The following is a 22,529-nucleotide window of genomic DNA, read 5'->3' on the forward strand; positions in this document are numbered from 1 at the left end:
TTCCACTCCTAAGTGTGAGGGAATGAGTACGGCATGAATTAGAACAGAGCCTCCCAGTGAATGATTTTGTTGTCTCTCTCTGATTAAGGTACTGACTACATTTACATGGAACTCTACGTTTATTTCTGCGATGCACTCTAAGAAAACAATTTCATTCTCCCTATCAAAAACTTCACCTTTCTCCTGCACTTACTCCAGCATCGAACATCCCGTTCTCTGCTTCTTCATCATTCATATGCCATTGGCTGAGACGCAAAAGCCTCACTTAGTCTCTCCGCTTCTTCAAATCTTCCTTCTTGGAGCAAAACAACCAAAGTCGCTCTTCTCCTCTCTAGATCTTCAGGAATTGTCGGAAGACTATTTTCGTCAAGATGCTCTTCTGACTCCTGCTCAGAAAGCAAGATCTCACTTTGCTTCTCCGCTTCTTCGTATTTTCCTTCTTTGAGCAAAGCAACCAGGCCCTCCCGGCTTCTCTCTTGATCTTCGGGGAGCTCCTTGCAATCATTTTGAAGAAGGTAGGAAGCCATAGCACTCAATGCTTCAAAGGACATGGAGCATTTATCGCAGGGAAGCGCGAGGACAGTCTCGGCATCAAGGCCATGCAGCTTTGGGAATAATATTCTCTCCAAATCCTCAGGCTTAAAACGCTCGGTAACCATAAGAGCGTCTGCTAGAATGTCTCCATTATTGGCAAATTGTTTCCCCAATCCTGGTCTATTTTGCATCCTGCTCTGGTGAGGAGCCGAACTCCTGGTGACCAAACCACTTGAATCTCGGGGCTTTTTCTCCATTTCTCGGCGTTTGTTCTCCTCAATTTCTCGCTGCCTCTCTGTGATTTCTCGGTACCTCTCGACGATTTCTCGGTCCCTCTCCATGATTTCTTGGTGCTTCTCCCTGTTCTTTTGGTGCTGCTCCTCAATCTCTCGGGATTCCTCTCTAATTTCTCGGTAGTGCTCCTTAATTTCTCGGTACTGCTCCTCAAGCTCTCTTTGCTGCTCCTCAAGCTCTTGGCACTGCTCCTGAATTCCTTGGTGTTGCTCCAGAAATTCTGGGTGTCGCTGCTCCTGGATCTCTCGCTGCGCTTCGAGCCTGTTCTGCCTGCTCTTGTAAGCGTGCTGCTCCTGAATCTTTCGGAACTGCTCTTGAAACTCTCGGAACTGCTCCTGAGACTCTCGGTACTGCTTCTGAATCTTTCGCCGCTCTCGAGACTTTGCTGCCTCCTGTCGTACAAGGCTGATCTGGTTCTCAAGATCTGCTACTCTCTTGTTCCACTCTTCCTCTTCTGTTTCAGCCTGGCTGCTGCTAATCAGGGAACCCATAAAGAGAATTAGTTTCTTCTATACCAAATTACGGGGGCAAAGTGTACTAACTCAGGAGAGAAAGATATTGACCTTGATTGACGTTGGATATCAACAGTCCTAGGATGCTTTCCAGAAGATGAGAGCTGTTTTATAGCCGGGCCCGTTGCGAGTATGATCTGCGAAGTCCCGGTAAATGCATCTATGGAGATCCTTTGGTCGTCTTCCTCCGTTTAATTACTGTGGTGGCCGTAGGCTTCCGGGATTTCCAATCCCACGCGGCACGATAGCCGGAAGATGCAAGTAAGGGGCTCGGATTAGCGGTAGTAATCGTATAGTTATCGAAGGTGTCGGTCACTCGGTAGTAGATCGTAAGAGGCCGGAATACCTCGTTATGGGTGACTACTTTACTGGCTTTTTCCGGATGAGATTTCATCATTCCACCAGCAAGACGCCCGGTTATAAAACTGCCAGAAGCCCTCAAAAAGAACTTTCCTCATCGTCGGCCCGCTCTCAAGGGTTATCTTTCTATCATACCTTTACTACTCTGAATCAAATCGGTGGATCTGCTGAATTATCCCCTTACTTCCCACAGCGGAAACCGGTCGTTGTCATGAATCCCATCACCAATAGAGGGGACGAGGCAGGTGCTACCAAAGACAACCCTCGTCAGTCTCTAGAGTACAATGAAGAGCAAGAGGTCATTGCCAACGAGGAGGGATGCGATCTTTACCAGCAACTTGACTGGATGGAGAGTGAATTGCAAGGTTTGAAAAAAAGGCATGCATTGCTCAAGAAAGACCTGGAGATCCGAAACAAAGACCTGGAGATCCAAAAAAAAGACCTGGAGATCCAAAAGGCCCAGATTGCATTGCTCAAAAACAAAAACCAGGAGATCCAACTGATCCAGAACCTCATCGATCGCCATCACCTCGATCGCCGTCAAGAAGCAATTCGCATTTGGATGCGAGATGCCTGGCAGGAAGCAACCCCTGAACGTATCAAAAAGGAGGTTGTCTATGACGGCAACATCTCGACCGATGCTGTCGTCGTCACTACCAGGTTTGCAGCAGACAGCCCAGCAAGGACACAATTCTCCAATCTGTACGGACTGGATCCAGACACTGCCATTGCGCTTTCCAGCCCTAATAAATGTCCGAAGTCTTTATGGGTATTGGATTCGATGGCATCCTTTCTCCTCACGAAAGCCCGGAAAGAGCTTCCAGATGATAAAAAGAAGAACCGGGATACGTTGGTTGCTTTTCTGAAAGCACAGAATTTTGAAGAGGCAGAAAGATTCGCCGGGCTTATTGAGCATGACGAATGCGGATGCAGAGCTTTTATTAGAGAATGAACTTATTGTATTTGGTAATTGAGTGTACTGCTGAAATATAGTCGTAGTGGATTGCCCGACGTAGCCTGACGCCACCTATCGTGGCTCCCAGATAGTGATGATTCATAGGAATACGCAAATTCTCATTCAATTGTCCTGATCATCAAGTGGCGGAAGGGGAAGCTTCTCATTCTGAGGAGCAAACTGCCACACATTTCGCTGTTTGCCCTCTCCGCAAATAGCTATCTAATGCATGCGATACCAGTGAAGACCTCTTTCTTCCAATGCAGCAGCAATCAACCAGACATTACAGTCATCCATTCTGATACGTTTGATTTGTTTAATGACCGGAAGACCTAAGTCATCAGTCCCTAATTTCACCTTACAAAAGGCAACACTGATCAGCCGCCAACGAGCCTACCACTGCCACTACGACTACTATGAGTTGCCAGATGGCGTGTCATGCAGGAGTCTAGACATTTATCAGAGTCAAAATGGTTCTTTAGATGTTAATGGAAATGGAAGAATTGTTTTGATGCCAGGCTATACATCGCTGGTCATGATAGGTAGATTCATGCGATCATCAATCAAAGGAGCAAACGAAGCTACTAGAGACCCTGGGTCTTCCTTTGGGAGGTGCCAACACAAGATGCAGTATACCGGTACCCCGTCAATCGGAAATTGAAGAGGAAACAAATAGAAGCAGGAAGATGTCATTTGTTTCCCTTTATCTGTTTTCTCTCTATGCCTCTATATACTACCCTCTTCCCCCTTATCTTTCTATATCCCGGTCTCTTTCTATCTGTCTATCTTTCTCTCTCCCTCTCCCTCTCTCTCCTACTCTTTCTATTGCTCTGTATCCCGCTCTCTGCCTCCTTTTCTCCCTCATTACCTGTCTCCTATTTCTCTACGTACATCTCCTGTGCTACACTGATATTTCTCCCTATCTATTTCGACTTGTTGTTATACGCGGATAAAAGACCATTCATAAGCTTAGACCACACTGTTAGAGTTCGACGTCACTGCATTACAACATGTGTTTCGCGATGGGCACGGATGATGCCATGACACCACTAAAATGTTTTGCGATAAAACGAGGTGCAATCCAGGCGGACCGCGACACGGTCCCAAAGGTCAATGCTCTTCCCTCCTATCTTCCGTACCCTTTTTCAATCAAGAGGTTTTGCTAACGGATCTATAACCTATTGCAGAGAGTCAAAATTGTTTATATGACTTCCATGGAGCCTAACGGCGAATGTTTAGTGGAGATGGTAAAACAACGCATGCATCAAGCGGCCAGTGAAATCAGATACAGAGAGAAGCACGATGTCTTCACGAACGACGAAGGAGAGTCTTTTCTACAGCAATACAAGCAATTGACTCAGCACGTCCATGAGAATTTGAGTTCAAATCACGCGTTGAGGTCCCATATCGTCAAACTTCAAGATGAGAATCTTGTCTTGAGAGATGAAAATTGCGGCACAAAAGATACGGATTGTCGCTTGAAAGGAACCCTTGCCATGAGTGACGCGGAGCATGCGTTGGAAAAGGAGAAGCATGAATTGGAAGCCAAACTCAATACATTGAAAAAGGATAAATCTGCCTTAGAAGCCGACATGCAAACATTGGCAGACCAAAACAGTGCCTTGAAAGACGAAATGACCAAGTGTATGGCTATTCAGAAAAGATACTTGGATACACGAGAACGAACGTTTTTAACATGGATTCGAAAGCTCTGGGACGAGCACGACGAACTCAGAAATGCCAGAATACGCAGGCTAAACAGGGAGGTCATCCATTCTGCGGATATCATAGCGGATGCTGCGATGGTGAGCGAACGATTCGAGCCAGAACAATCGGAGCGGACACTGTTTCCGTGGTTATACGGTCTTGATCCTGAGACCGTTATCCAGCTGAGCGAATCCAGGGAATGCCCCGAGTCCTTACAAGAGCTCAACAGGATGGCATCGTACCTGCTCAACAGAGACCGAAAGAGACTTACCGACGACGACGACAAGAAGCGGAAGGGTATAGTTGCTAATATAAAGGCACGTGACTACGACGGGGCCGAGGGGTTCGCCAGAGGACATATAGAGTAAGAATCTAGGATGTAAAGTGTTGGCTAGAGAGAATAGACGTATTGTATCTGAATACCTGAGTACACTGCATACATCAACGTAGAGTTCCGTGTTCGTAGGGCCTGAAATTGCGAATGAGACGAAGGAATAGATTTGGGTACGGGGAGGGAAATATCTGTATAGATTATCAATTATCTGCTCTATCTGCCCTACATGCATGAATGATAGTCCAAGCCGATTCCAATGTCGAGTAGTTCGCCGCCTACTCTGCGGAAGATCAGTGCATACCTTGCTCTTTGCTCGCTATCGGGTATTCCTCTGCAAGAAAGAATTCGAGATAGGGAAACAAGATTATCTTCAGAATCGACATCCCAGATTCATCACGCTGTGCTTATAGCACTATGAACCGACGAGGACATTGCTCGCCTTGGTTTTATCAGTCTCGGTGTCTGACTCTTGATGGAAACGAATGCGCAGGGACGAGACAGAGGTATCGCACGATGGCTGGACATGATCTTGGTAAGAAATCGGATCATACCATAAGTGTGAGGTCGTAAGAAGTGCCATTGAATAGACATGCATCGGTGGATGGACTGTACTTAGTTACTCCAGGTAGTTGGCCGGCGAGTTAGGGCTCACTGCCCCCGGGTCGAAGAGACAACAGAATTTTCACGATGGCGTGATTGCGCATTGCTAATGGAAATGCAGCCCTGTCTGAATTACTTGATGGCGTTACTTGAGACGTCCTGATAAACAGGGACTATAGTGTAGTAAGTAGCAACTAGTCAGTCAGAGATTTCTATGTGAGGCCGGTCGGTTAGACTCGGGTCTGGCTGGGTCGGTCGCAGCTCGGTTAGCGTCGCTTGGGCGGTTGAGAGTACGGAGTATACCAGGATATCTGGTAAGTATTGGTGCTGTTGGAGTGAATTGCTACTGCTATGGCATTGCTATTGGGATTGTTATTGACGATTGTCTGTGGTCTGGTGATGCATTATTAATCCAAAGTCTGATGCGACAATACGAGCTGAATAATGTGGATGCAGATTGACCAGTGCCTCTGATGACGGAGAACACGAGAGGACAAAGAGTCTAAAGTCTAAAGGCGGACCGATGTCGAAGGGCGTGTGGATCCACCGTCTAGTCTATTGCTTTAATTTATTATTCTTTAATTTACTATTCTCGAGTCATCTCCTTCGTTCGGAGTAGGACACTAGTCTCCGGACTAGAACTGAGAACCTTGGGGCAGCAGTAACACGGAGTAGTGCTAGGGAATCCAATAAATACAAAATCAATCCTCAATAGGCTACGGCGTAATCGATAGTCTGGCGTATACTAAGGCACAGGACATAGTAAGTACATAGTTGGCCTGCGAACACGTCAACCCCCAATAGTTTGGTCTCACATGAGAATCGAGAGCTCGACTCAAGATTGTAGCTCCCGGGAGAAGGGAGATCCCTTGAAAGGTGCAAGATCTTCGCTCATGGCGTCAGGGCAGCCCAACTTTGGACCGGGCTAGGGTTGGTTCCAGACGTCGCAACGGCCAATGGTGCGTCATCTTCTACCGTGAACAACTCCGATGTCGACTCCGTATGTAGTCCGATGCGACAGATACGAGGACCACGCCGAAGACGCCATCTCGCTAGAGAGTAAGTTCTCCGAGGCCAGGAATACGGAGAAGCAGACCGGTCTCGCCAGGTTGCCGACAGGGCGTGTGGAATGTCACTCTCAGGGCGCGAGTCAAAGTCGATCGTCGACCAATTGCCGCCCGGTGGATCCTAGCGTCGCTCAATCAGCTAAACCCGATGAAGAACTTGACCAGAGAAAAGAGACGACGGGGACTGGGCCGGTGGTCAGTGTTAGGGCGTGCGCAGAGCTTGGGAGAAGCTTGCGATGATTTTCAGATTTTCCCGACGACAGTCAGGGCTTCGCGCCACCACGTGCCAAAGGCTTCAAATTCGAGATTTCCAAGCAGGAAGGGATGTGACTCATTGCGCGTCCTCTGGCTCGTCCTTCCATGGGTTTTTAATCCTTTTGCATTCTGTAGACACGGACAATGACGTCGGATGAGTTCCTGACCTGTACGCAGTCACCAGATATTAGATCCTTCACCCCTGGGGACGCTCCTTGCTCCACCGGCCCATTCCATTACTCAATTGTAACCATCACCCCATCCCTGCATTCCTCTTAAAAGCTGGGGATTCCTCTTCGTTTCTTCTGTTCCTCTTCTCGGTCCCCACTGTTCCTGTCATCTCTTTGTCTACCCCGTGTCTTCTGAAGGGCGCTGCCGCTGTCGGATATACTATCCCGCCAGCACAATGGCTTCGTCCATCATCACTCGGGGGTCCAGCACCCTGGAGGCCTTCACCTCGCGCGCTCAACCAAAGGTCACTGTAGATCTACAAGGCCAGACTGAGGGTCTGGTCAACACCTACACCACTGGCGACCGCATCGAAGGCACCGCCACCATCACCGTCGACCGCGATGTCCGGTTCGACGACGTGGAAATCACCTTTGAAGGTATGTCCATCTGGCTCTCTCTCTCTCCCCCTCTGTCCTGCCCCATATCCTGACTGATTGACTCAGGAACGTCGCGCACGTCGGTCGAGCGAACCTCCATCCCCGGCCGCACCGGCGCATATCAGACCTTTCTGCGCCTGCGCCAGCCCATCGACGACACGGCGTATCCCACGCCGCGCGTGCTGGAGCCCAACCGCACGTATCAGTTCCCCTTCACCTTCGTCGTGCCCGAGCGTCTGCTGCCGCACGCCTGCAGCCACCGCAAGACCAACGTGCACGTGGAACGGTCGCACACGCTGCTGCCGCCCACGCTGGGTGACGCCATGCTGGCATCCGACGGCAAGACGCTGCTCGACGACATCTCGCCCGACATGTGCCGCATCGCCTACCTGGTGCGCGTCACCGTCTTGCGCAGGAAGCCGTCCGACTCGGACAACGCCAGCTCCAAAAGCCTCGCCTCCGTCGGCAAGAAAGTCCGCGTCGTGCCCGCCGTCGACGAGGAACCGCCGCTCAACGTCGAAGACCACGAGTCGACCTACTGCACGCGCAAGGAAAAGGACGTCAAGCGTGGTCTACTACGTGGGAAACTCGGCCGTCTCGTCGTCGCCGCCACGCAGCCCAAGCCTGTGCGACTGAATCCCCCTGCCACCTCGGAGTCCGGCGATAGCATCACCAACAACACCAACAACAACCCCGTCAGCACCGCCGCCACGCTGCATCTGCGCTTCGATCCCGTCGGCACCGAAGCGCCGCCTCGTCTGGGCACCGTCTGGAGCAAGCTGCGCGTGTCCACCTACTTCGGTGCCGAGCCCTGGCCCGACTATCCGTCGCCCTCGTCCTCGTCCGCCATGATGCTGGCCCAGATGGGACGCGGCAGTTACACCGAGTCCGTCCCCCTGTCGACGTTGTGTCTCGCCTCGTCCGCCTCCGCCGGCTGGACGCGACACGAACCGCCTCGTCTGGACCGCTGCGCCTCGCGCCAGTCCAGCACCAGCTCGTCCTCGTCCTCCTCCTCCGGCACCGACTCCCTCACCGGCCCCTCCGCCTCCTTCGACGGCGACAGCGCCTATTACACCGCGTCCGTCGTCGTCCCGCTGGCCCTGCCGTCTTCCAAGACCTTCGTGCCCTCCTTCCACTCGTGCCTCATCTCCCGCGTCTACGCCCTCGACCTCAGCATCTCCTACCACACCCCCAACGCCAATATCCTCACCCCGACGGTCTCCCTGCGCATCCCGCTGCAGTTCACCTGTGCCAGACGTGCGGTGGCCCAGAAAGACCACCCCCACGAGATCTCCATCGACGAGGTCAATGCCGAGTTCTTTAACCCGCGCAGTGTGGCGCCTCCGCCGGCGTCGTCGCTCCCCGCGCCCCCGGATTACTCGGAGATTGCGTCGTTCTCGGTGTTGCCGGATCGGTCGCAGGATTTGTTGACGAGTGCGAGGGGGAGGGTGCGGACTGCTTGTTGATTTTTTTCTGTCTGTCTGGAACGAGGTCCAGTGGTTGAAAAGGGAGGTGAATGAGCCATGACTATAAAATTACGGTTTGATTTGGGCGTTTGCATACAATTTGATATACCCTTAGCATGTTGCATGAGTTAGACTATATTGGTAATTTTAATTTGATCTAGATATTATTTTAGAGTTTTGTTGTATACGCTCTTCTTAGATTTTGTCTCGAATTAACAGTGATATTCTCTCAAATAGTACTATCCGAGATAGTACATCCCAACTGACAGCCTCATGGGGATAAGAGAGTCAGCTGACGAGTTGATGATATCTGGCTGGTTGGGGCGTTAACACTGCGTATCCGGAGTCATACTGAAGCATCGGGCTATGGAACTACCAGTACACCAGCCGGAGGGTGAGGTCAAGTCAAATATCAAATGATATAAACAAGTCTAAACTTTTCAATCATGTACAAAACAAAACAAGAAACCAACGCCAATCATGCATCCCCTCTCCTATCTCACCCTCTCTTTAGAGCCAGACATTAAGTCAACATATCATCCAACCTCTCCCCCAACACGCCCTCGATCTGCTTCACCCACTTCCGGACCTCGCGCTCCACCTGCTCGTCCTCGTCCTCCATCAGCTCGCTGATATACGGCAGCATCTCCGGCAGCAGCGCCAGCCACTCCTCGCCCAGCTGTTCCGTCAGGGACTGCTCGGCCTTGAGCGCCGCCAGGCGCGTGAACGGGTTCTCGCCGCCCGCCGACCTACCTGCCACCGCGGACGGGCGCAGGAAGCGCATCAGCGTCGTGTTCAGCTCCTTGTGGTTGTCCGTCGAGTCGGCGGCCACGGCCAGTTCCGTGATGGTGGGCACCGTCTCGGCGATGACCAGGTTGGCGCTGGGGGAGTTGGTGGCGTGCGCCAGCTGCGAGATCAGAGGCTGCGAGATGGCGGTGAGGTGCGAGGGCGATTGCCAGAATTCTGGACGAGTTAGTCAACTGCACTTGAGGATTGGCTGGGCAGAAGGGAACTTACCATCCTGGTCGTGCTCGAAGGTGTTGCGCAGCATGCGCATCGTGGCCAGCCAGAGAGCCTTGGTGGCCTGGTCGGACGGCTTGGCTTTGCTGAGCACGGAAACCGTGCTGTCGATGATGTAGCTGGAGTAGCCGGTGACGATGGACTGGATAACGAAGTTAGCATGAGTCAAATTGGAGAAAATTAGTGAACATACCTGGAGCGTGCCGAAGAACACCTGCAGGAACTTGAAGAACGTCGTCTGGCGGGCCAGGTTGCCCTGCGTATCCTTCTTGGAAACACTCGTGTTGGCCCAGTCCAGCATCTTGACAAAGATCGGACGGAACGCCGTGTCGTTGAGCTTGTAGATCATCTTGATCGTCATCTCGTTGATGCCGTCCTCGACCTCGTCCACATCCGACAGCTCGAGAGTAGCCCGAGTGCCGAGGGAGAGCTGCTCGCGGCGCAGGTCAAACGCCTTGAACAGGACATTCGTCAGGACGGGCAGGTTCTTGTGGATAGCCGACTTCGGGTGCTTCTCAATAGCCAGGCTGACAACCTCCAGGATCTCCTTGGTCGCTTCCGGACCAGCCGCCGTGGCTTGCTGCCAGTTGCGATCCACCGCTCCGAAAGTGGCGGCGACGTCGACCTTGCGCGCCAGCAAGCGCAGCGCCTCTTGTCGGCTTTCGGCCTCGCTTTCCTCCGAGGTGGCAGACTTGAACGAGAGCAAGAGAATCTTGTCCAATTGCGCGCCGGAGAGCATGTAGGGCAGGTGGACGAACAAAGCCGAGAACAGCGAGTACACGGCATCGTGCAGGCGCGTGTTCTCCTGGCCAGCCTGCAAGCTCAGCTCCAGCAAGGCCAGCGAGCGGCTGAGCGTCGCGGGGAGAGCGGGAATCATCGACTGCCCAAGAACCTCGGCCATCGAAGCCAAGCACAACACACCCATAATGCGGATGCGGTCGTCCTCGGACCCGATACAGGTCTCGCCAGCCACTGCAACGGCAGCCGGGATGACCTTCGACGGGTCCTTCTTGCCGTACTTGTCGGCAATGCGATCGATACAGGCCACAGCAGCGTGCTTGAGCAGGATGTCGGGAGACGTCTGCACGATGGCGACGAGCGTCGGCAGGAAGTCCAACATGCGGATCTGCGAAGGGCCGTCCCGTTCGGGGTTCTGGCGCAAACGGCCTTCCAACAGGCGGAGGACCTTGCGGCGGAGTTCGTCGTTGGGCCGCTGCAGCAAGACCTCGATGGTGTCGAGGAAGTCGGCAAGCGACAGAGTGCCGAACAGCGCGCTGAGCACTTCGCCGCTGGCTTGGCTGACGGGCTTCACGTTCTGCATGGAATCGCCAATGGCCAGCACTTGCTCCAAGATGCGGGAGAACAGATCCCGAATCTGGCCGGCAGCATCGCCCTCGGACTCGAAATCTTCGGCCATCTTGGTCTTCAACGACGAGTGACGGAACAGGTAGGCCAAGGCCCGGAGCAGATCAACTGCCACCTTCTGAGGCTCGCGCCCGTCGTCACTTCCGATGCCAAGAAGCACTTGCGAGATACCAGGCTTCTGCTTAAGCGAATCGATCACCAGATCCAGGTATTTCTTGTATGTCTGTTATAATATTAGCATTCCGGAAGAGAAAAATCAAAGGGGGGGGAGTGTAAAACGCACGCTGAGTTCAACAGGAGCGTCGGCATCGGACACGAGACCGGTCATTAGGACCAGCACATCCTTGTCCATAGAGTACCTGTTGGCAAGCATGGCAAGGACGGCGAATAAGAAGTCCTGCGTACCGAGCTTGGTGATGAGAGCGTGGAACAGTCGCAGGCGACGGTGCGACGGGATGTGTTCGAAGGCCGCAGTGAAGCTGAGCAACAGCTCCGACGTACCCGAAACCACATCGCGCTTCTGGTTGCGCAAAGACTGGATAAGGGCCGGAACGACCTGGTCGATCGTCTGGTCGATCACGGAAACGGAGTAATCGTCGTCCTTGCGCAGGACGCTCGAGCCCATGAAGGTGAAGATGGGCATCACGCTGTGCAGAACCAGCTCGGGCGCAATGACGGACAAGCCGGCCACCAGCAGAAGGGCCGAGTTCTGCACCTGAGGGCTGTCGGTGGTGCGAACGCAATCCACCGCCAGGTCGGCGCGGATGACGGAGGTGTCGAACTGCGGTTTGGCGCTTGCCTTGGATCGGTTGACGATGGCCAAAAGGCTGCCAAGGGCCAGGCTCAGAAGGTAGCTCATTCCGGACTGGATCTGCGACTTCAGATGATGAAGAGCGGCCAGCGTCTGGAACAGGCCATCGGCCAGCTCGGGGTGGGCCTCTGGGGATGAGCTGTCCACCAATTCCAGAATGAATGTCATCTCCTCCATGAGTTGGCTCAAGTTCGCCTCGTCGCGGACGGTCATGGCAACCATGTTGTTCTGGCTAGTGCGCCTTCTCTTCGGGGCCGGTCCAAGAGACTCCATGTCAGTGACGGAGGCAGGGATCTTCTGCAGGAAATGGAGCAAGACAGGACCCGGCAGCTCGACGCCGCGCAGCACATCGCGACAACCAGTGACAAGCGGCGAATCCGCTGGCCCAAGAGAGATCTCGAAGATCTGCTCGGCGGCGACAATTTGCCGGTCCTCGGGCACCTTGGCCCAGATATCCCTCATGCGCCGGAAGACGGCGTTGGCAAAAGAGGGACTCAGGGAGTCCGAGTAAGGGTGAACGTTAGACAGAAGGAGGGTAATAGCGTCCTTCTCCTTCGGCGTGACGATCGCAACGACCTGATCCTCCATTTCAGATGCAGAGATGCGTTCCTTCTGGCAAACCTCCTGAGCCTGCTGCTCACCCAGGCCGCGCCAAGTCTTGAGCAGGGGCTCGAGTTCCTTGGTACGGGTGGTTCCACCGGCCTTGTCAACGCGGTTCAGCAGCTTGAGCAGTCCATCCTTGGGGGCGAAGAGCGGCACTTGAACGGCATGGGAGCAAAGGAAGGTAAACAGGCTCAATCGGAGAGCCTTCTTGATCTCCGAAGCTCCGGAGTCGGGCACTGAAGAGCCGCGCAGGGTCGTCTCCAGAACACGGCCGATATGGGCGGGATCCAGGATGTACTCCTCCAGACCGGGGACGAATGCACGCTCCAGCACTTTCTGGGCATCCCGACCGGAAAGCCAAGGGATATTCTTGGACTGCTTATCTTGGCCGTACAGGGTTTCACGGGCCCAAATAGTCAGGCTGTCTGCCTTCTTGCTCTTCTTATACAGATTGCCAATAGTGGCCAAGAGCCCGGCAGCTTCACGGCGAATTCTTTCGGAAGAATCAGTCAGGGCAACCAAAGCGAAGGGAATCAGAGCCTGGAAATCAAGGCCGGCAGAGTTGAGGAATCCGGAAACGATGCTCAAGGCCGCCGCCCGGGTGCCAATGGGGAATGGACCAGAGAAAACGCGGATGAAGAAAGACAGGAACTGAGGCGTCTTAGTAGCTTCGGCCTTTCCGAGCACCTTCAATTCGGTGAAAGCATCAAGTTTCTCCTGCGATCCCACTGCGAGCGCGAAGACCTGGACCAGGCGGTCGAAAACCGGGATAGACTGAGCACTCAGGAAGGAGGCCTTGAACAGGCTCTCTCCCTTCAAGGGTTCAAGGGCTGACGGGAAAGCATCCTCTTCCGGTTTCTCCTCTGCATCTTCCATGTCCACGTCCTCCACGGCCTTTGGCGTCGGCGCCGACTCGAGGACTGTCTGCAGGTTGTGTTCCAGAGCCGTGATGTTCAGGGCTGATTCTGCAACGGCCTTTTGGAAGATGGGCTTGAGGGTTTCTGAGCTGCTGAAGTGTTGTACCAGATCCGCCAGATGAGTCTGAGAATCCAAGGACATGACACCTTCCTTGTTCGCATTGCTGGCAGCCTGCATGACCAAGGTCATAGCCCGGCCGGTGTCCTCTTCGCCGAACAATTGCGTTTCGAACATAAGCGACAACAGGTCGAGTCGGGAAGAGTCCTTCTGCTTCGAAAGATCGCCGACGCAACCAGCCACAAGCGCAAGGAGCAGGTTGGACGTCTTATACTGGCTCGAGATTTCGGACAGCTGCTTCACGGGGTTGTCCAGTCGAAGGATTGCCTTGAAAGCCCGCTTAGGTATCGTTGCGGTGGGCTTCTGCTGTGCCAGAACGGACAGACAAATCAGACCCGAATTCACCGTCTCTTCAGTCCACGAGGCCGCAACACCCTCCATCAGACCGTCGAGGACGTTGTCCTGCAGAGATGCCTTCTGCGCCAGAACCACGCACACCATGTAGCACCCAATCACCAACTCCGAGACGTCCTTCATGCCAAGTCCGTCATTCAGGACCGGGAGCACTCGCAAAATAATATCGTCGTGCTGCTGTTTCTCCACCGCTCGGCGACCCGAGCGCGCTGTGTCCAACATTCCCGCAACTGCTTCCGTCATGATGCCTGCCCAGAATGAGAGGAGCGCATGGTGGCCGGCCTGCTGTCGGCTGACCGTAAGGGTATATTCATTAAGCGCCGCGAAGAATGGCTTGTTTGTCGTAGCACTGTGCAAAAGAGGATGACGAGGAGGGTTGACCATGCCTTGCTTGTATGGGTTGAGCACCTTGAACGTGGGCGACAAGTCCTTGGGGAGTATCGAGAGCAGGTTTAGGAAAAGAGGAGTGGTGTGGTACGGCAGGAAAGTCAGAATCGTAAACGCGGTGTTGTGCTCGTGAATTCTGCAAGATGTCAGCCAAAGTCAGAGAAGAAGAAAAAAAACCTTCATGTCAAGGTCGCTGTCGCACCGGAATCGCCGAATAAGCCAATCCACCGCTTTAACTGCCGGACTCAGCAGCAACCTTCCTCCAACCAGGGCCAGGAAAGCCTCGATAACGACATCCAGCTCCTTGTTCTGAGCAACGTTCATTTCCCCTCGGTCCTCGCTGATGCTCTGTTCGCTGAAGATGGTGCGCTCGAACGGCGCAAACCGGGGGTCCACCAGACATAGCTCCTGGAATCCGTCGTAACATATTTCGTAAATCGTCTGGAAGTCCTGAGATCCGGCAACCTTCTTGTCGAAAATCAGCGATTGCGAATGGTGGATTCGCTGGGCTCGGAGGTTCGTTTGGCTGGTCGAGTTGGCCGCGATCTGCGACAACTGCGCGGCGAGAGACGACGCCATGATTCTGAGGGTAAATTAATTTTTAACGATATAGACACGCAGCATCCATCCCCAGACAAGCCTCTTCTAGTGCTGACTGGCGTCAAAGGGCGATGAATCGACAATTGGGGGGTGGAGGAAGAGGAAGATGATCGGAGCAACTTTTTTTACTGCCGCTTTTGCCCAGCAGAAAAAAATCGCGGAACGGAGTTTTTCCACTTGTCGATTCCGCCTTCGACCCTCCGATTACGATGTCTCCCGCGACAGAGCATGGATTCCTCCGCCTCCCAGGTGAGTTTCGCCCTTTTTCGGTGGTTTTTTGTGCCTTTCTGTCGGTCATTCCACTAATTATGTCTCCTTCTCTCCAGGAGGAAAAACCCATCCCGCGCTTTGCCAGCTTCAAGCCGCCGCCAGCACCTCCGCCCGCTGATCGCAAAGAGAGAGAAGAGAAGGAGAGCACTCGACACCGTTCCAGTCATCATTCAAGACATAGGAGTCATCGCGATCGCTCCCGATCGAAAGAACGTCGCAGAGATCGAGAACACCGAGAACGAGACCGCCGAGAACATCGCCATGCGCGTCGAGAGCCGGAACCTCGCCGTCGCGAGACTCCAAGGGAACCCACTGAAGACCGATCGTCGAAAAGCGTGAAGGTACCTGAGGACGAGGTCCAAGATCTCTACGTGATTGATCGCAAGGGTGACAAATACAACCTGGTCTATGGGACCATCCATCGTTATAGCATTCCACTCTATCACCGAGTAGGTCGAGGGAGTGTATTGGGTCTCCCTCCGAACTATAAGATCGACCGAGATACCGCCGACGGAGACGCGTTGGTCGTAAGGACAGATGCATGGCGCTCCGATACGTCCAAAACTAAATCCAAGCGTGTCCTAGCAGGCCTAAATAAACAGCGACCAAAGCTACTGCGAATACGCCAGCCGTCGTCGCCAGATGAAGATGCAGATGCCGACAAAGACTATCTCCCCCTCAACAGCTCTAGTAGTCGACGACGTCAAGCGACCGTTGGCGAGATTGAATCGGACGATGAGAAACACGCTTATCGGTCGATCCATGGCAAAGCGAAACCGGAAGACGACATCCCGAGCGACCTGGAGGCCGTCTCGGACAGCGGATCCAGTGATGATGAAGCTGCCCGCGTCGATCCGGACGAGGAGATCAAACAACGAAATGTGGAACTGACCAGGAGTGTCGAAACAAATCCAACCAATGTCGGCACGTGGCTACAACTGATCAATCACCAAGAAACTCTTCTGCTGGGCGCTGGACGAGAATCCCGCGCCTTGACTTATGCAGAGAAACAGAGCTTGGCTGATATCAAATTATCGCTGTATGACAAGGCGCTCAAAAGGTCTGGTCAGAACCCTGTCCGTGATCGTCTGCTCCTGGGCAGACTGGAAGAGGGTGCGAAACTATGGGATACGAAGAAATTGTCTGCACAGTGGCAGGCTGTATTGAAATCGAATTCTCAGTTCATCAGCCTCTGGATCAAGTATCTGGATTTTCGACAGACTGAATTTCTTGATTTTACCTACGAAAGATGTCTGTCCACATTTTTAGAGTGTTTGAAGCTCAATCGGTCGGCTCCAGATAACCCCGGAAAAGTCCACGTCCAGATCTACCTGTTCCTGCGGCTGACGGTCTTCATTCGCGAATCCGGGTTCACCGAGCACGCTGTTGGTCTCTGGCAAGCAATTCTTGAATTCACCTTCTTCAGTCCGCCGCGATCCGATGCCGACTCACAGGCGCTCGTCCGGAGCTTTCTGGACTTTTGGGACTCGGAGGCTGCTCGTATTGGCGAAGTCGGTGCAAAGGGCTGGGCTAACGGTGGTGGTACTCCACCAGATCCCGCAACCTTCACACCAATTTCACGCGTCCATTCAAAGGCGATTTTTAAGACATGGGAAGTCTGCGAAAGAGAGCGGATCTTCAATGCTCGACTCCCAGGTCGCAGCTTGGACGAATCCGAAGACGACGATCCTTTCCGAGTCATACTTCCGTCGGATCTTGAGGAAATCGTATCATTATTCTGGGATATGAATTCACCCGAGGAATTGGCCGACGCTTTTCTGATTTTTTGCCAACTCCCACCTCTCATTTCTGCAAGAAATCTTGAAACAACTGCCTGCTGGGTTGGCGACAGCTTCCTTCAAAATTATCTTGTGAATAGCGCACACTCTACCCTTGAAGACTGGCTTCCCTCAAGCTCTGCCAGTACCGACCAGCCAATCCTCTTTCCTCATCAGAAGTTCATTCACACTCTTCAGACGCTCTTTGCCGATCAGGGGACATGGTTTGCCTCCTTAAAATCATGGGCTCATGCGACTTCGCTCTCACGATCCGATATTGATCCTGACTGGGTTCGGCGTGTTCTGAAATTGTTAGTGGAGGCAATGCCACTGAACGAGCATCTAGCGGAGTATACCGTCGCGGTAGACTTCGCATGCAACAACAAAGATGCCAAGAAATATGCAAAGTCGTTGCTGAAGAAGCGATCGTCTAGCTTGCGACTCTATAACTGTTATGCGCTCATAGAGCGGCGATCAGGCAATCTGGCCGCCGCCGACCACGTCTGGGCGACTTCTCTCTCGATGAGCAAGACGTTCGCCGAGAAGGACCGGGCTAAGAACGTTCTGCTATGGCATGCATGGATATGGGAGTTGCTAGAAGCTCGAAATACAGCTCACGCCTCTCACCTTCTGCTGTCTATGCCCGACAACAGCATCGACCTGAAGGCATTCCCTGATCCTTCCAGTCAACCCACCATTAGCCCAACAAGTTTTCTCAAGATTCAGAGTGTAAGTAACAATTCCCTCAATTCAATCGCAATGTCGCTAACAATCCCAGTGTCTGTCGGGGACGCAGGAAACTGCCCTCGCCGCCGGGGCTGCCGACGTCCTCTCTGCATGCACCGATTGTCTGGCCATCCTTTTCTATCTCACCAATTCGCTCGACCTCGTCAAATCACAGGAGGCATACCTCAACGCCATCCACAGACTTACCTCAATGCCATCCCAAATTGGGATATTCCGACCATTCGCAATCCAACTTCTCCACCAGTCACGCGCACGACTCCTCTACCACCACGTCCGCACCAGCACCCTCTACAAACCATCCTACATCCGGACCCTGCTAACAGAGAGCATCTCCCTCTTCCCACACAACACCATGTTCCTCTCCCTCTTCGCTTGGAACGAATCCCGCTTCCGAATCGAAGAACGCGTCCGAGACACCATCAGAGACATAACCACGCACCCCCGAAACACAAACGCAAGCGGAAACACCCACGACCTCCTCGCCACATCCCAAGTCCCGATAACCTCGCACCTCTTCTCCATCTACACCGAACTCAGCCGCCCGGTCCACGCCGGCTCAACCATTCACTCTGGCCGCGCAGCGTTCGAAAAAGCCATCACCGACCAAGACACCTCTTCCTCAACCTTGCAACCCCCCTCCACCGCCCGCTCCAACCTCACCCTCTGGAAACTCTACGTCCTCTTCGAACTCTCCCACCACGACATCCCGCGCGCCAAGGACGTCTTCTACCGCGGCATGCGCGCTTGCCCCTGGGCCAAGGAACTCGTCATGTTAGCGTTTAGCCATCTGCGCGCGGACCTTGTGCGGGATCTCAGTTCTTCATCGCGGCAGGACGAAGGAATGGGCTTTGATGAGCTGCGTCGGGTGTACAATGTCCTCGTGGAGAAGGAGTTGCGGATCCATGTTGATATCGAGGATCTGTTGGATGAAGTGGCGGCGAAGATGCAGGGACGGGCTGTGGCGTTGGGGGTGCCGATTACGATGCCTGAGGATGCGGAGAGTGGGGATGAGATTATGGGGGTGTAGATAGAATGTGGATTGGGGGTTCTTTGTCTATACCTTGGTGAATGTTGGCACGCTCATAATAACATAGGTTAACTGGTTCCGGGGCCAGAGTGCTCGGATATGACGGACTACGACTACCTCTTCAACATCTGTACTTGTAAACTCATATCGCAGGCTATATACTGAAACTATAGTACACAAATTGTAAGACAATGACACAGGAAAATCCACAAGCCAATCAAACCAAACAAAGACAAAACAGAAAGCAGCAAACCCAAGCGCAGAAGACCTTGACAAAAGCACAAAAGAAAAATCGTTACTCATCACGTCTCATCAAAAATACCTATACCCTATCTTTTCGCTTCGCATGCAAATATTAGACACTGTCTAGACCGTCGTAAATAGAAAAGAAAAGAGAATAAAGACAGAAACAGAACTAAAAGAGGATCGGAAAGCTAGAAGTGTTCCTTCCAGAACTTGAACTTAATATCTTTCGTCGAGGTCGTCACGGCGGCCTCTCGAATCTGTCGAGCCGCTGCATTCGGGCCGCAGAAATAAACTCCAATCTCGGTGCGGCGGTTCAGGGTCCCGTACAACCCGGACAGGTAGGTTTGGTCCTGAAGACCGTCGCGCATGGCCGTGAAGAGACGCTTGAAGTCGGGACGGCCGAAATTGGTGCGACTCCGCAGTTCGGTGAGAGGGTCGAGGTCCTGGCCGACGGAGTTCAGATAGATGTTGGCGGCGGTGTCGTCGTCAAGACGTTGCGTGAGGTAGGTGTGGATGCGCAAGAACTCCGCGCGGCCCTCGTTGGCGGCGGCGGAGGCGGATTGAGATTCAAGAGAGGACAGGAGGGCTTGGAACCATTCGAAAGAGGAGGTGTCTTTGCAGACCCAGATGAATTCAACACGGCGGAGACGACGTGGGGGGTTGGGGCCGGATCGGAGATGCCAGATGTTTTTGAGGATGGAGGCCCAGGGTGTGACGCCGATGCCGGTTCCGATGAGGACTGCAATTTCGTTCTCGAAGACGTCTTCGGCAGGCGCTCCGTAGGGGCCGTCCACGCGGAGCTTGGGCATCTTTTGTCCGTTCTGCAGAGCTACTTCGTACATGCCGAGCGGGTCGAGCCCTTCGAGATCCCGAGCCTGTGCTGGTCCGCAACCTAGAGCGTCTCCCAGGGCGCGGGTGAAGTCTCCGACTTGGCGGACGTGGACGCTGACATATGAGTCAAAGGGGCAGGAGGTTATGGTGAAAGGATGCCACTGGGTGTTGGACACCTCGGGGACCTGAATGAAAAGCCATTGGCCCGCTTTATACCTCATACTGTCTTTCTGGAACTGGATCTCCATGGCATCTGCTAGTTGTCAGAGACCTCGACTTGTGAGGGAAACATTGGATTGGGCATACCATATGGATGGCGGATCACCTTGGTAATCACAGTGTGTCGCCTAGATCGAATTTCGCGATAGAGTCTTTCAAGGAGATAAAGTCCGCCTCCCACCAACTCCCATCTCCATCCTTCGTAGCCAAGACAGTGGTCCCAAAATCTTTCACCCGCGAAAGGCGATATCGGATCCGCCGTATCTCGAACGAAACAGCCCGTAGCATGGGTATAGAGGGCCAGCATGAATGGCACAAATAGGTGATGTGTGTACCAGAATGTTTCAAATGACTGCTGACGAATCCGATTGTGCGCCGTAGTATACATCAACATCATGCAAAGCAGCATAACATGTCCTGTTATTCCACCTGCTTGTGTGAAGTGTATTTGAACCGCCGTCTCTGGTCGTAGTTGGTTCTTTTCAACATTGAAAAAACTGAGGGTTGTTAGACTCTCCACCTATGCGACGACCTGAGTGCACTCACTTGACATAATGTGAAGCGGTGTGGATGACTGTAAAAACGAGCAGAGCATATGCTACCTGGCGATGAAACCACACCGTCTCGTCCAAAGGAAGCCATCGTATCCTCGGCCTGATACATTTGATGATATTCCTGCACATAGGCAGAAGAATAAGAGCCCCATCGACAGTGAGTACCAGGCCCGCACCCCTGGAAAACCAGACTGAAAATTCCAGGGTATTGAGAGCATCTAGTTTCGAGTTTGCCGCCTGTAAGTACCTAGGGAGTATCAGCAAATGTGCTCGGTGAAAGCGCGCGAAACTCATACCAGCCTACTGCAAATATAGCAATATGTGCACCCCAAAACAAAAAATAGAACCAAAGTTTCGATCCTGTGAAATAGGAACCCCAGGCATGTGTCATGGTGAGGGAGAGAGATTTGGATGAAAGCAATACAGTAGCAAATTTTGCAGCAGCGGCTATAGCATCGACCAGCGATGACTGGCTCAAGTGAAACAACAAAACAATTATTTATCACCGATATCTTGACAATTTTTAGACCTTCTCTTGAATGACGCCGAGCCGTGTGTAAAAAGTAAAAGGAATGACTTCTTTGTTTCGACTCTGGTTATTTCATCAACCAGGACTGTTTTGCCCAGCTTCAGCGCTTCGCTCAAACCCAGCCAAAGTGAGCTGAGCGAAATGAAGATGATTGAGATTGCAGTCAGGGGTTCTGGTCGACGATGGCATAAGGTGCAACAGGGTTTGATATCCCAGGTTTGGAAAGCGAGATAGTGAGCTGCCTTTGTTGTCTGGGATTGGGATTCTCATATGGCCTCATGAAGTGTTCTGGTCCCAAGGGGAAAGAGCGCCAGCCAAGGTTGTCGTGTAAAGCCACTAAAGGCAAAAAAACAGATCGATCAGAAGGCGGCACCTCGGGTCAATTGGGGGCCAAGAGGGAGTCTCATTCGGAGCATTATTGTTATCATCGACAGACAGCGCATGTGGGTGGGGGGAGGTGTCTGACGATGAGAAAATTTCGAACGGCTGGCGTCGTGGTTCCCGGAGGAATGGTTTGGGGTGCAGACGTGCAGGGAAGACAAGAGGAGGGGAAGGAAAAAAGGCCCTAAATAGCATAGTCCCGCTGCTATATTTATGCCCCCTGGCGCTCTGGGCAACGTTGCTCGACCGCTGCAGGTCCTACCGGCTTCACTTTCACCTGTTGACGGGCAGCTAGTTCGTAGGCTCTGCTGCTCTCTCGAGAGAAACCTTCTCGCAGCCACAATGGTCCTCGTCGGTTACGTCGTATGATTTGGTTCGTCGTTGCCAGATCAGCTCTCGGCCATTTCTTTTGTTCCCCTGGGCACAATCCTTCAAGTGTGCTCGGACGAGCCGATGTCAATCCATCACATTGTGCCATGAACCTTCCGACCGGCCTGATCTTTCTGGTTTGAGCGGCTATCCCGGCCACGGGTTCAAGAATAGTAACGCCAGACCCGCTGGTTTGCTATTCCTATTTCTCTTGAGTCTTCTTTTCGCCTTCTCATACCCTGGCGATTCCACCGCACAAAGAAACCATGTGGTGCCAGGATAAACCGCAAGCGATTGGAGCCCAGTGGCCTCTTGGCGAATCCGTGGAGACCGGAGCTTGTAAAATGATGTCCTCTTTAAAATAGATGATTTGCTTCGTGGACGGTGGAGTCTCTGCCACCCCAGGACGGCGTTATCCTATGAGAAACGTTCTGCAAGCGCGCATGCCGTCACACGGTCTTAGCGTAATCCTAGCACCCCGGCTTCGTGCTCCACAACAATGCAACTTGTTGGAGGGGAGGGGTTGGAAATGATGTTTAATTGACTGCCAAAATTAGACTCCTATCTGGAATGCTGGTCCTTTCCAGGCCTTGTGCCTCCCTCTGGACTAGTCCGAAGCGGCATGCATCTCCGGGCAAGGCCTTTGAAGTCGTACGGGGTGGTTGGTGCTTGGCGTTGAGGGTCTTGGAATAAATCCGAGATGAATGCAAG

The 22,529-nt window shown here is 52.9% G+C and overlaps 7 protein-coding genes across 7 annotated transcripts; 4 read left to right on the plus strand and 3 right to left on the minus strand.

Moving 5' to 3' along the window:
* Positions 1-227: 227 nt before the first annotated feature.
* On the minus strand, positions 228-1,319 carry P170DRAFT_424539 (uncharacterized protein; the record flags this gene model as incomplete). The annotated part of the gene is made up of 1 exon (XM_024847580.1): positions 228-1,319. The coding sequence occupies one exon, from the start codon at positions 1,317-1,319 to the stop codon at positions 228-230; it is 1,092 nt and encodes a 363-aa protein (XP_024705420.1).
* Positions 1,320-1,911: 592 nt separating this feature from the next.
* P170DRAFT_473694 (uncharacterized protein) lies at positions 1,912-2,652 on the plus strand (the record flags this gene model as incomplete). The annotated part of the gene is made up of 1 exon (XM_024853075.1): positions 1,912-2,652. One exon carries the CDS (start codon positions 1,912-1,914, stop codon positions 2,650-2,652), a length of 741 nt encoding a protein of 246 aa, XP_024705421.1.
* A 1,013-nt stretch (positions 2,653-3,665) lies between these two features.
* On the plus strand, positions 3,666-4,730 carry P170DRAFT_424541 (uncharacterized protein; the record flags this gene model as incomplete). The annotated part of the gene is made up of 2 exons (XM_024847581.1): positions 3,666-3,764; positions 3,843-4,730. 2 exons carry the CDS (start codon positions 3,666-3,668, stop codon positions 4,728-4,730), a joined length of 987 nt encoding a protein of 328 aa, XP_024705422.1.
* A 2,036-nt stretch (positions 4,731-6,766) lies between these two features.
* P170DRAFT_404881 (arrestin (or S-antigen), N-terminal domain protein) lies at positions 6,767-8,844 on the plus strand. Its single transcript, XM_024846554.1, has 2 exons — positions 6,767-7,226; positions 7,293-8,844. Exons 1-2 carry the CDS (start codon positions 7,025-7,027, stop codon positions 8,690-8,692), a joined length of 1,602 nt encoding a protein of 533 aa, XP_024705423.1. The 5' UTR covers positions 6,767-7,024; the 3' UTR covers positions 8,693-8,844.
* Positions 8,845-9,130: 286 nt separating this feature from the next.
* Positions 9,131-14,973, minus strand: utp10 (snoRNA-binding rRNA-processing protein UTP10). Its single transcript, XM_024845531.1, has 5 exons — positions 14,470-14,973; positions 11,361-14,403; positions 9,906-11,300; positions 9,710-9,854; positions 9,131-9,655 (listed from the first exon to the last, which is right to left on the minus strand). The coding sequence occupies exons 1-5, from the start codon at positions 14,844-14,846 to the stop codon at positions 9,216-9,218; spliced, it is 5,400 nt and encodes a 1,799-aa protein (XP_024705424.1). The 5' UTR covers positions 14,847-14,973; the 3' UTR covers positions 9,131-9,215.
* A 202-nt stretch (positions 14,974-15,175) lies between these two features.
* P170DRAFT_354741 (uncharacterized protein) lies at positions 15,176-18,689 on the plus strand (the record flags this gene model as incomplete). The annotated part of the gene is made up of 2 exons (XM_024844056.1): positions 15,176-17,644; positions 17,694-18,689. 2 exons carry the CDS (start codon positions 15,176-15,178, stop codon positions 18,687-18,689), a joined length of 3,465 nt encoding a protein of 1,154 aa, XP_024705425.1.
* Positions 18,690-19,123: 434 nt separating this feature from the next.
* P170DRAFT_404889 (putative NADPH oxidase (NoxA)) lies at positions 19,124-20,930 on the minus strand (the record flags this gene model as incomplete). Its single annotated transcript, XM_024846555.1, has 4 exons — positions 19,124-20,022; positions 20,073-20,482; positions 20,532-20,786; positions 20,830-20,930. The coding sequence occupies 4 exons, from the start codon at positions 20,928-20,930 to the stop codon at positions 19,124-19,126; spliced, it is 1,665 nt and encodes a 554-aa protein (XP_024705426.1).
* Between the last annotated feature and the right edge of the window lie 1,599 nt (positions 20,931-22,529).

The sequence above is a fragment of the Aspergillus steynii genome (genome assembly GCF_002849105.1).
Source record: "Aspergillus steynii IBT 23096 chromosome Unknown P170scaffold_3, whole genome shotgun sequence".
Lineage (NCBI taxonomy): Eukaryota > Fungi > Ascomycota > Eurotiomycetes > Eurotiales > Aspergillaceae > Aspergillus > Aspergillus steynii.